At 38.9% G+C, this 15,194-nt stretch overlaps 1 protein-coding gene across 1 annotated transcript; it reads right to left on the reverse strand.

The window, feature by feature from the left end:
• Positions 1-555: 555 nt before the first annotated feature.
• LOC126769989 (BTB/POZ domain-containing protein 9) lies at positions 556-14,904 on the reverse strand. The gene is made up of 14 exons (XM_050489074.1): positions 14,758-14,904; positions 13,698-13,799; positions 13,273-13,436; positions 12,615-12,678; positions 11,293-11,449; positions 8,230-8,329; positions 7,730-7,858; positions 6,146-6,305; positions 5,699-6,081; positions 5,424-5,551; positions 4,872-5,111; positions 4,555-4,633; positions 3,746-3,863; positions 556-3,427 (listed from the first exon to the last, which is right to left on the reverse strand). The coding sequence occupies exons 2-14, from the start codon at positions 13,777-13,779 to the stop codon at positions 3,261-3,263; spliced, it is 1,971 nt and encodes a 656-aa protein (XP_050345031.1). The 5' UTR covers positions 13,780-13,799; positions 14,758-14,904; the 3' UTR covers positions 556-3,260.
• Positions 14,905-15,194: the final 290 nt, after the last annotated feature.

Below are 15,194 nucleotides of genomic sequence, written 5' to 3' on the forward strand. Positions count from 1 at the left end.
TTACTAATGAGCAGGTCATAATAATATATCAATAGCTCTCCCACCTATATGTTCCCCTGCTGGACCTAGGCCTCTAATTTTGAGGAGACACCTTGTTACAGGATACATATTTGGTTATATGTCATCCGAGCAATGAAGGTATCCTCGTGATGTTTTCTTTCACTTCCAAGCATGTGATGAATTAGAACACAAATTCGGTAAAAATATATAAATTAAAAATACACAATGTTGTCACCATTGAATTAGACTTGGTTCTTAATACTTTTATAATATAAATTCTTTAAAAAACAAGTATTTTAAGCATAGTCTGTGTCAGGAGTAAGTATTACACCATAAGTCAGGATCAAATATTTGACTTCTACATATCCAGGCAACCTGAAGATACACCATTAAGCTACTTATATTCCAAATTAAAACAATAAAATTTAAATAAAGAAATCTATGTTTATTAAACCACACTAAAAGCTTAATATTACAACTTAGGTGACTTCAATGGATGGGTCCAATTTAATATATATATGACAAAGAAATAATATATTCTAATGAAACATAGCATAGTTATATGATATATATTTAAAAACAACATGTAAACAGGAAGTAAGACTAAGTAGTCGACTTAAGTATCATCCCAGGTGCAGTTTGTATTCACATGATGATGCTGAATACTTAAGTTTAGCCAAGCTATGGGTGCACTATGGTTAGTTGCTTGTCATTCACTAGACCAAAGAACTCTGAGAGAATACACATCACCAGTCACCATATCAACAATTTAAAACCCTCACTTTATCAACTTAACAATAATCAATGAATGATACAATATCTTTATCACAGTACATATCCTTCTTACAATCTCACTTTTGCTTATTCTAAGTACTTTATAACAGGAAGATAATCTAATTCTAATATTCATATTAGTGTAAAATGCCAGTGAAAGTATAATCATAGCAATTTAATTCCCCAAACTTTACCACATATACAAGCCAAAATAAAGTCAATCTTTTTTTCTATATATTTTATCTATAGCCAAAATATGACAAAGGTTGCACTGTTTACGCAGATTACATTTTTTCCTTGCATTCCTTACATCCTTATTAGATTAAAAATAATTATTAAATAAAACAATTATCATTTATATAAAAAAAATACCATTCTAATAAAACTTATCTATAACTCCACTCTCAGATGGTCACAACCATACAAAATATTTACATTAGCATTTATGTAAGGAAATGTATATGAGTGTTTGTATATACTAAGTACAAAGTCCTTTTTATTAAAATGTTGCAAAATTTTCACATACTTTGTGTCGGTTATCAGACATTTTTTTTAAATTAAATTAAAATAATATGTGAAAATATGATTTTAAATATTATGTAAACTTAATTCGAGATGGACTTAAAATTATAACACACAATTCGGTTTTTATAAAATGAAACTGAAATAAATATGATTCTAAGTCTAATGAAAAGGTTTCATAGATGTTTAGTCATAGACAATAGACTAGATAGGATTAAACTAAAAGTTTACAGATTATACAATATTCATATCAACAATGCATGGAGAGAATGTCCACTGAAGTAAGCTTATGTAGAAAGGTTATTTATTATACAAATAGTTATAATAACGAAGTTACAATTATTAATGAAAATATAGCAAATTAGAGTGAGAAAGAAATTTACAAAAATAAACATATTATATAAGGTAAGGTACTATTATATAACAGCCATTAGTGATTACATCTCTGGCATTTAAATTATGCATATTATTAATTATCTCACAAAGTAAAGCATTTACTATTATTATGAAATATATACTTTGTCAAGTCTCATATAATAATTTGACACATGAAAAACAATGCGTTTTTATTTATATATAACTCACTACATTACATAGCATGACATTAAATACTTAATACAAAAAATGTATTAATAAGAATTTTCAATAAATATTAAACAATAGCTTGTGATATATGTGATTGTGTAAAATATGATGTTTAATTTGAGTTTACATTAATTTAAATTCGTTTCGAGCGTTGACATTTACTGCGATTTATATGGAATTTTACTAGACGGCGCTGCTTCATACTTAGTAAAACTTTATAGTACATCTTAATTATGTAACCTTTTTTTAGATGTTTATTTTTTATACAAAAATGATGTAAAACATATTTTGTTCAACATCTGTAATATTTTTTTGTAATACATTACAGAAACAGCTACTAAGCCCACATACATAAGACTTATACTAGAAGATGCAGAGAGTTTCGGAAAACTTGTTTACTATATAATAATATTATATATGTAACAGCATGCCGCAATTTCACCAGCTTTAAATTTAACTATTGATGTGATAAACGGGAATTTCATGTTTTTGTCATTTGAATGTGTTAATATTCAGTAATTAACGACGTTCTTCAAAGCTCACATTACAACAACAATAACTATTTAGTATTATATACTTTTGTCACATTAGTACATAGTCACTTGAAAAATAGCAATTATTACATGTGATTATTTTTTGATGAGAGATGACTATAGGAAGGAACATTGAAATAAAAATATTAATTATGAATAATTATATATATATATATATAAAACTTATGATTGTGATCATATTGATTCTTGCAACTTTAATGGTAACCATTATTAAATATCATTATATAAATTAAATAGAGTAACACTAAACTATGTGTTAATAACTAACTTTGCATTTTAATTTTAATCACGTTGAATTATTATAAATCTACAATTGTGTATGATTTTATGAATGAGCTAATATGATATGTACGATCTAGGGACATACGCTAAGTGATTGGACGCTAATAGAATACAACACTAAAGCACTAGTGCTGCATGGCAATAGTATATGTATATTGAATACATAATTTTGATCGTGACGTCGAATGTTAGTCATCACAATTTATAATATTGTCACTACTAATGAAATCACTGATAGTATAAGTGGTACGATCATTATTAATATTTAAAAAAATAAGTATTTATAGCATCGATAGTATTGCTAACATGTTTATAATTCATAGCTTCTACAAAAGCTAATTGCACGAAATACATTGTTACATATCCATAGCGTTGATAGCTACGATATAAGTATATGAATTTCGAACTCTCGACAGATTACTAGTTCGTATCGTTCACAATCGTCACCGAAGGGCACGGTCGAGACACGTCACACGCTCATTTGAAACACGGCCAGACATGCCGGCAGCAGAACACGAGCATGCTGAGCTCCCGCTACGGTGTTCAGTCGTCGTAGCCCTCCTCGGCCTCGGTGGCGGTCTCGGCGGGGGGCAGCGCGGCGCGGGGGGTCGCGTCGCCCGCCGCTCCGTCCGCGGGGGGGCTGGGCGGTCTGGGAGCGCTCGGCGGGCTCGGCGGGCTCGGCGTGCGTCGCTCGTCAGCGTTGCCGTTGTCTTTAGAAAATTAATAAATCGTTTGCATTCAATGATCTCTGATTGGATATAATAGGCACTATATTATATGCAACGTGTTGATTGCCTGGAAGATATCACTATGCGACGATACCGGCCAATGTTGTATACTTATTAGGTTGTATCTATGTATTGTGTAATTTTTATATTTTTGTGTATATCTATCTCTATATATGTGCAAGAAAGAAAATAAGTTTACGATCTCATATTAATAAAAAGGCAACATTAAATTGATTGACTAATAAAGCCAATAGTTGGTATGTAATTAAAATTATTCATTGTAACTTGATCAAGTCTCACCATCAGCGGGGCTGCGGCGCGGGTCTCGGTCGCGGGAGGGTCGCTGCTTCTTGGCTGCGGGGTCTTCGCGTGCATCCTCCACCTGCGCCGGGCACTCCAGGTGCACCAGGTGGAACACCTATTAGAGATTAGCTCATTAGTCAGGTAACTTGACTACTTAGTAAAATACCGACCCTGCATATCCAGCCTTGGTTTTAAAACAGTTATAGTGTTGTTTAGATAACTAGTTACCTATGTAGCATAATTATATATCTTCATAAATATAAAAAATAAAAAAATATAAAAATTACTAAAAATATGTTATTATAAAAAATAGGTAATTTGTAAAAATAAATAAATATAAAAAATATATTGCAAAATAATACACATATTTATTTGTATGTAAAGCGGACACGCAAACATAATTATTAGTAGTTAATAAATAGATCGGCCGCCCCCATTGCCGGTCCCATTGTCTCGAACGACTACGTCACAGAGGGGCGCCGATGGACGATGCACCGGCCGATCGAGTCAGTCAGCTGTACGCTTACACGCTATTAACTCAATTCGAAATTCTAAGTAAATTGTATCCGCCGCGTCCTATTTTTATAATTTATAATTTGTAACTGTCTCTGTGTAATTCTGTGCCTCTTCTAAACTTATTCTTCTTCTTCTGACTTTTAGTGTGTGTGTGCTTGTGACTTTCAATAAACTGTCCTTTCTATCTATAAACTCTTTCTCTTCAACTTTTACTCGCTCAACACTCCTTCTTAATTGTACGCCGAGACCTACACCTAGTTATTTAGTTATCACGTCACGTCGTTACTTACCTCATTGACGGAGTTGTTGGTGCCGACGATGCGGATGATGGAGACGGGCCGCGGCGGGAAGTAGATGACTTGCCACGACCTAAACGAATTTAAAAATCTCAAAAAAATACACTTAGTGTCATATAACTATAATGATATTTTATGACAAATTATTATACAAATTTAGCTGAATGTATTTATAAATACTGATACCTACAAACAAATTTAATGAACTGGAATGAGATATCTCTCATCCCACGCCAGTTGTTATATAGATATATATTATTTTTATATACATATATAGTTGGATAATATATGTTTTATAAATGTCACATCACCGGCAGGCGTCTCGCGTGCGATCGGCCACCATGTCCCAGTTCCAGTAGTTGAGCGAGACCTCGACGTAGTAGGAGTAGTGACGGTAGTCGCAGTCCCACAGCAGCATGCGCAGCGAGGACAGCATGTAGGGCTGTGCGAGCTGCACCACGATGGCACCCGAGCCCAGCTGGTGGCACGTGTAGCCCTGCTCCCAGTCGTAGTGCTCCGTATCGCCGTTCAGCAGCGCATTGCGAGAGCGGCTGGGACAGTTCCGATTAAGCGTCTTACATTAAATCGCGTCATAAAAAGTCAAAGCCAAGATGGATCATTATAAAGAAAAGAAAAAGGTTCCCAAACGGTGTTGATAGTTTATCTCGTGCATTCACTCATTTATCGTAAGAGAACCTGCAGGTGTATATTATTTCTGTCACACATTCATGTATATGTCAAACTCTATACGAGTTTGTGTATATAATATAAAGTGACAGGGACCTCTCCGAGTTTGTAAGTATATACGGCGATGGCGGCGCGCCCTCCCCAACAAGTCGCCCATACAGGAGCTGGCGGCGTACCTGATGCCCTCGATGACGACGGCGGACAGGTCGAGCGTGGCCACGTTGTGCGTGGGCCGCACCAGCCCCTCGCACAGCGGCGGCACGCGCGCGCTGTGCATCGCCTCCAGCGACACCGCGTGGAACACCTGGGGGAGGGGTGCGCAATAGAACAGCTAATAATACGAATAAAACTATAATAATTTTGGCATAAAAGACTCGCTACATCTTCCCGGACCGCTATAATTTGGCCCCGACAAATGAATCGACACCGAGATCGGCGCCGCGAATGGTACCTTGTTAACGGTATTGCTGGTGCCGACGATCTTGATGTACTGCACGACGCGCGGCTCGAAGTACAGGTTCTGCCAGGAGCGGCAGAAGTACGTGCTGTGGTCGACGACGCGCACCCAGTCCTTCTGGTCGACGGACACCTCGACGTAGTAGGCGTAGGAGCGGTTGTCGCGGTCCCACAGCAGCAGGCGCAGGTGGTTGATGATGGTGGTGGTGGCGAGGCGCACCACGATGCCCGGGTTGTCGGGCGCGTCGGAGATGGTGTGTCGCGTGTAGCCGCGCTCCATGTCGTAGTTGTCGCAGTCGCCGTCCAGCAGCGCGGCGCGCATGTCGCCCGCCACCACGCGCGCGCCGCGGGCCGCCGCCGCCACGTTCTCCTCGGGCACTGCGCACGCGAGCGGCGTTACACGGGCCGAGCCACACCGGCGCCCTACGGACACCCCACTCACACAGCAGGCCCCGGTGCCGGAGCTCGGTGCTCTTCGTCTGCGTCTTCTCCTGTATGGCGTCCAGCAGCATGTCGGGCGTCACGAGCGAGAAGGGCCGGACCACCGTCAGCAACTCCTCCAAGCTCATCAGGGTCAGGCGGACACATTTCAGGATCTTCTCCTGGAATTAAAACACAAAAATTATAAGCAGTTGAAGATGCAAGATAAAAGATGTTCTTCTTCTTCTGTATTAACATCTTCAACTATATTAACATTATAATCGTGTTAGCGAGTATCCGTACACACACACTACCATATACACCGGCAACGCACGCGTCCTAACTGTCACGGGCTTTTGTTGTTTCTGCAATTCTTTTGGGCGAGTAATTGTTATCTGTCAGTGTGAGATGTCGATGTGATCAATAAAATATTTGCATATATCATTATATTATTTTATAACTCACTTGAATTGTGCCTTTCTTAATTAAATAATTTTAACAGTTTTTTGCTACGGAACAAGTTCATGTATCTCCGCATCTCAGCACATCTAACAGCGCCTAATATATTTATAGCCTCCTTATAATACACACCAACCCGCATTGGAGCAGCGTGGTAGAATAAGCTCCAAACCTTCTACTCAAAAGGGAGAGGAGGCCTTAGCCCAGCAGTGGAATATTAACAGGCTGTTTTTTTATAATACATATCTTTATACTGTAAATAAATAAATAAATAATATCCTAGGACAATATTTACACACGGCCATCTGATCCCAAACTAAGCAGAGCTTGTTGTTGTTGTTGTTAGATAATTTCACCTAGACTCAGGACAAACAGACATGTTCATGCACACAAATGTCTGTCCTGGGTGGGAATAGAACACACAACTTTCGGCGTGAAATGCAAAGTATTTAACAACCACGTAGTAGGTACCACCCACTCATCAGATATTCTACCGCAAAACAGCAGTACTTGGTATTGTTGTGTTCCGGTTTGAAGGGTGAGTGAGCCAGTGTAATTACAGGCACAAGGGACATAACATCTAAGTTCCCAAGGTTGTTGGTGCATTAATGATGTAAGCGATGGTTAACATTTCTTGCAATGCCAATGTCTATGGGTGTTGGTGACCACTTACCATCACGTGGCCCATTATTTCGTCCGCCTTCCTATTATATATAAAAAAAATCTCTGTACCAAAGTATACTTTGAATAAAAATTGCTGGTACAGATTTTATAGTGTTAGATTTATTCTTGATATTTGAGAACACGTTAAAAAATATCAATGGGGTGGGGCGTGCGGCGAGTGTGCGAACAATGGACGAGCGGATACATCGCTTCGCACTCATTTATACTAAATGCACTATAACCGATGTCATGAATTTTTGCATACACGTTGTGTATGCAAATGTACAGTAAAGGACATAAGGTACTCAACACCTCGCCCTTGACATGCGGGCGAAGCTGCGGGCGGTAACTAGTATTATATATTACATTACTTTGAGTAAAATCTCATTTTGAGGCAACGCATAGCTAATAGTATATATTGTAGTTTTTTTTATTGGTTGTGTTTATGGGAACAATGAAATATGTTAATTTAGTCTTTTCGTACCACTTGAGCCATTCCACTTTCAGACTTGACCCACTGCTGATTGGCGTTGAACCAATTACAAACGGCCTTGAAGATGTCCACTTCGGGTGCGAAGAACGAATCTCGCTCCAACAGACCCTGCAGTGCTTCCTATAAGCAGACAAGTGAAAAAACAACTTACAACGTTCTATTTCACACAGACATATGTACTTATTAAATAACTTATATAATCCGAGTGTATACTCGTACTTGTGTATTGTTTCACTGAAATACTGGCAAACGTGAATCCACCAACCCACATTGGAGCAGCGTGCTGGAATAAACTTCAAACCTTCTCCTCAAAAGGAGGCTTTAGTCCATAGTCCGGCAGTAGTACATTCACAGGCCGTAACTTCTTTCGGTCAAATGAACTTTTCCAAACGGCAATGCTTGATGATTTAAAAGTCCTCATCAAAGTCTATTCAGACAAAAATATTTGACTTTACATCTTGGGCGTGAAGATTGATCAATTTGATACTTACAACGGAGAGCTGCAGAAAGGTGTCATGTTGAAGTATCTCGGTGGCATTTCTGTCCAAGAAATTGTAGCAGTAGTCCATCAAGGCGTCCAGGCCATATAACCTGAAAAGGAATCATGAAACATTTTTTTTCTTCATTTATAGAATAGGAAGGCGGACGAGCATATGGGCCACCTGATGGTAAGTCCAACCAACGCCTATAGAAATATTAACCATCGCTTACATCACCAATGCGCCACCAACCTTTTTTTTATATTCGCCGGGAGGGCAAATGACTCTACTCCACCTGATGGTAAGTGGTAGTAGAGTCCAAACGCGACGACGGCCAGTACAGACGGGAAAAACGTTCTGCACTAGCCGCCTTCGCCTTGCCGGCCCGCAAGATGCCTCTTCACGCCTCGTTTGAAGGAACCCGGGTTTTAAGAGGAGGGGAACATGTGAGCTGGTAAGGAATTCCATTTTTTGGAAGTGCGACAAAGAAAGGAGTTGCCAAATTTCTTTGTTCGCGATGGAATTGATGTCACAGTTAGGCGGTGACATCGAGAACCAGCTCGCGTGGACTTAAGAAGGAAGAAGGAAGCAGAATTAGAGAGAATAATTCCTCAGAGCACGCGCCGTGATACAGTGGATAGAAAGCGCTCAGTGCTGCTATCTCACGACGCAATTGTAAAGGTTCAAGGGTGTTTGTGACCTTTTCGTCGCCAATAATGCGCACTGCACGTCGCTGCAACCGGTCCAAGGCCTCCAGTAGGTACTTAGCGGAGCCATCCCAAAGGTGCGAGCACCACGCAAGACCGTACCTGTGTTTTGTACAGCAGGCACAGTTGTTGTGGCGTGAAAAAGCGCCGCACCTTGTTCAGAACTCCGAGTTTCCGTGAAGCTGTTTTTATAACAGCCTCGATGTAATCCCTTGGACTAAGGTCGCAGCGAACGTCAATCCCCAGCATGGCGATTTTGCTTTGTATCACCAGCGGAGTACCACAGAGGGAGGGGAGAGGGGAAAATGCTGACTTTTTCGCTGTGAGAGCGCATACCTGTGTTTTCTTGGCATTAAACTCAACAAGATTATCAGAGCCCCATTTGGCTCTAATGTCCTATCGAGTTCAATGACAAGATCCTTCCGCCTCTCCTCAATTTCCGCTCGCCCAGCCATTGCGCGTCCATGGTATCCACCATGCACTGTACTATCGTCTGCATAGCAATGTATGTTCCCAAGGGAGAGCATATCATTGATATGCAAAAGAAAGAGTGTGGGAGATAGCACAGATCCCTGGGGGACCCCAGCATTCACTACATAGAATTGTGAAGCGCAACCATCAACTAAAACACGAAGGCTACGCTTGTGTAGGAAGCTGGCAATCCAGGTGCATAGCTGAGCAGGCAGACCATATGCCGGCAGCTTGGAGAGAAGACTTCTGTGTCGAAAGCCTTGGAGATATCGAGGCTGACAGCCAACGATTCTCCATGCTTGTCGATAGCTTCACCCCAGAGGTGTGTTACGTACGCTAGAAGATCACCTGTGGACCGTTTTGGTCGAAACCCGTACTGACGATCATTAATTAGACAGTGACATCTTCTAGGTAATGGATCAGTTGGTTGTTTAGAATCCGTTCCATCAGCTTACAAAGTACTGAGGTGATAGCTGTTGGTCGATAATTTGCCGGGTCAGACCGATCCCCTTTTTTGGGAACTGCTTGCACATTAGCTCTTCTACAAGCCTCCGGCACACATCCCGAAGACAGAGAAAGTTGGAACAGGCGCGTTAACACAGGAGACAGCTCCGCTGCGCACTTCTTCAGCACTATGGCTGGTATTCCATCGGGACCGCTAGCTTTCCGTACATCAAGTGATTGCAGCTCCGCACGCACATCACGTTGCCTGATTTTGATGTCAGGCATCGTATGGCCACATGAAGGTATTGTAGGTGGCAGCGCACTACAATCATCGATGACGGAATTATCAGCAAAGAGTTTAGCCAGGAGATCAGCTTGCTCTTGCGGACTGTGAGCTAGCGATCCGTCCGGATTTCTGAGCGGTGGCAGCGAAGGTTGGCAGAAATTGTTTTGCACAGACTTGGTCAGACGCCAGAAGCTACGGGAGCCCCTAGGATGCGAAACAAGGTCATGACCAATCTGTACAATGCGCTGTGCATCCGCTCTCGTGTATGCCTTTCTACAGGACTTGGAATTTTTATTATAGTTTGCTTTCAGTGAGTCAATGTTAAATGCCCCGCTAATGCAGCCGTTGATCCACTTGCGATATGCCGCCTGCTTAGCCGATACAGCATCGGCACATTCACGAGTGAACCAACGGTTACGCGTACTCCTACTGACGAGATCTGAGCTAGGAATGTAGTATTCCATTCCCAACATGATCTCGTCAGCAACAGCAGCGGCACTAGCTGTCGGGTCATTCCCACTGAAGCAACGTTCTTTCCAAGTGACCGACGCATAGTAATCGCGCATACCGTCCCAATCTGCCGACTTATAGTGCCAAACGCGACGTTTGCATACGGTTAGTGGCGGCAGCTTGGCCTGTGAATTCCTGTGAATTCCTCTTAAATTCTGCCACATGTGTTTCCACCAACACGCATAAGAGCGGCATGGTGAAATAAGCTCCGAACCGTCTCGTCAAAAGATTTTAACTTAGCAATTGCAGACTGTTACTTTTTTATATTTTACTTTTTTTTTTAATTTAATATACACCTACACACTATATAGCTATTGCAAGAGAAAAAACAAAAAAAAAATAGAAAATAGTTTTCTCAATATACACATAATTTAAATTATATTACAGTTAAAAAGTCTTACAGCTAAACATTAGGAGTGTATGAATCTTCAAACAGAGGATTATTCATCTATATTGGGGGTAGCATAAGTCCGTATCATGTCAGACTCATATAAGCCTTTATTACTTATAACAAAGGCTTATATACGAGTCGGACATTCGGCGTAACATTAGAGAGGCCTAAAGTGCCGAGACTCAGCATCATAACACGTGAAGCGACAGAAGCATCTCACTGCGCTCTAAATATTGTCAATCATTTCTGTAAAGCAAATCACTCACCGAGCGGCGTCGAGCAGGGCGCACACGTTCTTCAGCGCGAGAATCTGCCGCAAGTAGTCCGATATGGCCGCCTCCAGCTCCTGGAAGTTGAACTGGTGGGCGAGCCCCAGCATGTCCAGCACCGTGTCCTCTCTCAGCAACGACAAGCCCATGTGACCTGAGCGATCATTCATATTATATTATTTATTTATTGCTTATTTGTTTTCATGCATTTTGTCATGTTTGTTTCACTGCTTTGAGTAAAAAGCACGAGGAGACTAATAAACCTTGACCTTGAACGAAAAGCATAGTTAGTCGAGATCTAAAACAGTCTATGGTATTCGTTCGGTATTCATAAATAAATGGCGTTTTGTTTTATTTTTATTCGGGAAAAGGAACAGGAGGCTCACATCACCACCTATGGACATTTGTAACACCGGAGGGCTTGCAGGTGCATTGCCGGTCTTTAAGTGGAATGAGTAGGCTTTTTTCTTGAGCGTGGAACTCATATTATTAACAAATCGCATGCCATATATAAGCCTAATGTTTGTTTATCTTTACTCCTGCTTCTATTGGGACATACTATATAAATTAATGACATTCACAATTTGATGCTGTGTATTAAATAAAAATAAAAAAAGTCGAGATGGCCTAGTAGCGGTAAGAACGCGTGAATCTTAACCGATGATCGTGGGTTCAAACCCGGGCAAGCACCACTGAATTTTCATGTGCTTAATTTCTGTTTATAATTCATCTCGTGCTTTTCGGTGAAGGAAAACATCGTGAGGAAACCTGCATGTGTCTAATTTCATCGAAATTCTGCCACATGTGTATTCCACCAACCCGCATTGGAGCAGCGTGGTGGAATAAGCTCCAAACCTTCTCCTCAAAAAGGGAGAGGAGGCCTTAGCCCAGCAGTGGGACATTTACAGGCTGTTATTGTATTGTATTAAAAAAGTGACCTTTTTACATAGTTTTTTTTTTTTTTATAGAAGGCGGACGAGCATATGGGCCACCTGATGGTAAGTGGTCACCAACGCTCTTAGACATTGGCATTGTAAGAAATGTCAACCATCGCTTACATATCCAATGCGCCACCAACCTTGGGAACTAAGATTTTATGTCCCTTGTGCCTGTAATTACACTGGCTCACTCACCCTTCAAACCGGAACACAAAAATATCAAGTATTGCTGTTTTGCGGTAGAATATCTGATGAGTGGGTGGTACCTACCCAGACGAGCTTGCACAAAGCCCTACCACCAAAAGAAAGCCCTACCACCAAAAAAGTATTATAAAAAGTATTATAAAAATGTCTTAATCAAACATATATAAGATGACTTGCCAGAATAAACATAGCGTAGTAGTGCTTTGAAAGCCAGCAAAGGTGCCTGCAACTCCACTTCCGCCTGTAAGTAGGAAACAGAAAAATATTTGCAATTGCACGATACATACTTATTAATACTACTCAATAGCATTTGAATGCAAATGCACTGCAAATTGTTTTGTTTATATATTTTTATAAACTAGCTTGCAATGCAGGCAAATGGACCTAATGGCAAGACATCAATACCACCCATAGACATTGGTGCTGTAAGAAATATTAACCATTCCTTAGATAGCCAATGCACCACCAACCTTCGGAACTAAGATGTTGTGTTCCTGTGCCTATAGTTGCAATGGCTCACTCAACCTTTAAACCAAAATACAACAATACAAGTATTGCTGTTTGGTGGTAGAATATGAGCATGTGGTACCTATAAAAAAAACTTGCACTAAAGCCCCACCGCCAAGTAAATAAGATATACATATATATAAATATATATATATTACTTATATAATTGATTTTGATTTACCCAATAAGCAGTTACCAAAATCTATTCATATTAAAAATTAAATAACAACTAACTAACATTTAGTATTTAAAAACAATGTATAAGTAAAGTAACCTGAATTACCACAAAAAAATATTATTTAGTCAAAGTACTAGTTATATATATTACCTGATTAGCTTCCCGCATGCCTCCATACAAAAGAGCTCTGAAGTAATCACTGCTGGCTGCAAGGATGACTTTGTGGGCGGGTATACGTTGACCTTCCACAATGAGTGTCACATCTGAATACTCTGACGAGAGGCACAGAGATCCTATATGCTCAGACAAGTGACCTGATGACAAATAAGTAAATATTTTATAATTTTATCTATTATTTTTTCTGCTGGCCCTACAAATTTAGATATGTAATGTAATATTATTGACTTAATAACTGGGTTATGTTGAAATTGATAAATGAAATTTATTAATAATTAATCATTACTATATTTTTATTTATTTAATATATATTTTCTTAATTCAATGTTGTATGAATTCATATGGAATGAATGTGAGAGCTCTGTGAGTCTAATAAAGTTTATTGTAAAAAAACATACTTATGTGTTCTATGTCTCCAACCCTCGAGCTAGAGGAGCTGTTCACCGACATGTACTGGTGTTGGCTACTCATGTTGCTCATCTACATCAGCCTTTTTATTGCTAAAGCACAACAAACAACATCATTATTTTAACATAATTTTATTTAACAAGTTACTAAGATAGCTAATAGCTATTTCTTTTTTTATTTACACTTGATGGTGAAGGATGTACATATGAACTATACCACAAGAAATCTTGAATTATCCCTTGATTAGCATAGAAGTTTTAAACAAAAAAAATAGTGTTTCCAAACTGAAAAACTTGAATTAAATATATATAGCCAAACATATACATAAATATGATTTGGTTTACATAAATTAACAAAATGCATTTAAGATCCTTTATGATGAAAATGATTGTTTATATTTTGGGGTATTCCTTGATCTTAGTGTAATTGTAAATGTGCTGTGCAAAAAGCTGTTGCTACCTGTTTATAGCACTCGATGATGCACATTTTGTTAATTTACCCATATTTTGCAAGAATACGAGTTATAAATGACATATTTGTAGGCAATATAAGTTAAATCAAAATGGCCCATTGGCTTCTATATGACCTAAGAATGCAGATCCAAACCCACAACGAGCCAAGTGCTTGATTTGTTTTTATAATAATTCTTATGCTCATCTATTATTATACTATTAAAATAAGCTTTTAAAAATAATAAAACCTTAAGAATTACATCATATGTATTACCCTTCTAATAAAAAGAGAATGGTCAGTTATATTTAATTAAGTTAGCATTTAAGTGTATTTCATTAATCTTGCATAAAATACTAAGAAATACTTAGTAACATATTATTTAATCGACTAAATACTTTCGAGATGTAGTGACGATGGAATGTTCTAGATAAAGGATACATGATTCTAGTACACTTAAAGTATAAAATAAATATTCTCTTTTCTTCAAAAGCAAAAATACATTGCAAAAATAAAAGTCGTAGTTGAAGCAATTACTTCTCATGCAAATTAAGCCACTGCAGCAATTATATTGATAAATAAATACAAAAAAAAACTTACCTTAATATCTCAATACCAAGGTACTTTTTATTGTTATTTATACCCAATTAGATACAGAAAACATAGCTTGAAATTAAATAGCAATAAGTTATTATATTATTGTGAAGTTATTTATCGGAAAATCGTGCGAAATTATTATTTGACATTTGTTTTGTTATTGAAAATTGAAATTCTCGTATACAGATTAAATACGGCACTGTCATATAGCTAGCTTTTAAATTACGTACGTATGTACTTATCATGCTACTTCAATCAACAGCCAATCGTTGTCCACTGCTGAACATAGGCCTCTCCCAAGGTGCGCCAAAGCTCCCTGTCCTCCGCCTTCCGCATCCAGTTGGTGCCCGCCACCTTCTTAAGGTCGTTATGTCATGCTACTTCCTTTAATCTAAAACATATTATAGTTTTAAGAATAAAATTAATCGAAAGATTGGCAA

Source organism: Nymphalis io, chromosome 8 (genome assembly GCF_905147045.1).
Source record: "Nymphalis io chromosome 8, ilAglIoxx1.1, whole genome shotgun sequence".
In the NCBI taxonomy this organism is placed as follows: Eukaryota; Metazoa; Arthropoda; class Insecta; order Lepidoptera; family Nymphalidae; genus Nymphalis; species Nymphalis io.

What these genes read in the sequence shown, in the direction of transcription:
- LOC126769989 (XM_050489074.1), bottom strand. Translation starts at nt 13,779, where the DNA reads ATGAGCAACATGAGTAGCCAACACCAGTACATGTCGGTGAACAGCTCC. An exon ending in GCCCTGCTCGACGCCGCTCG is followed by an intron (nt 8,330 to 11,292) that starts GTGAGTGATTTG and finishes ATTCCTTTTCAG; the next exon opens with GTTATATGGCCTGGACGCCT. An exon ending in CGCACGCGAGACGCCTGCCG is followed by an intron (nt 4,634 to 4,871) that starts GTGATGTGACAT and finishes AAATTCGTTTAG; the next exon opens with GTCGTGGCAAGTCATCTACT.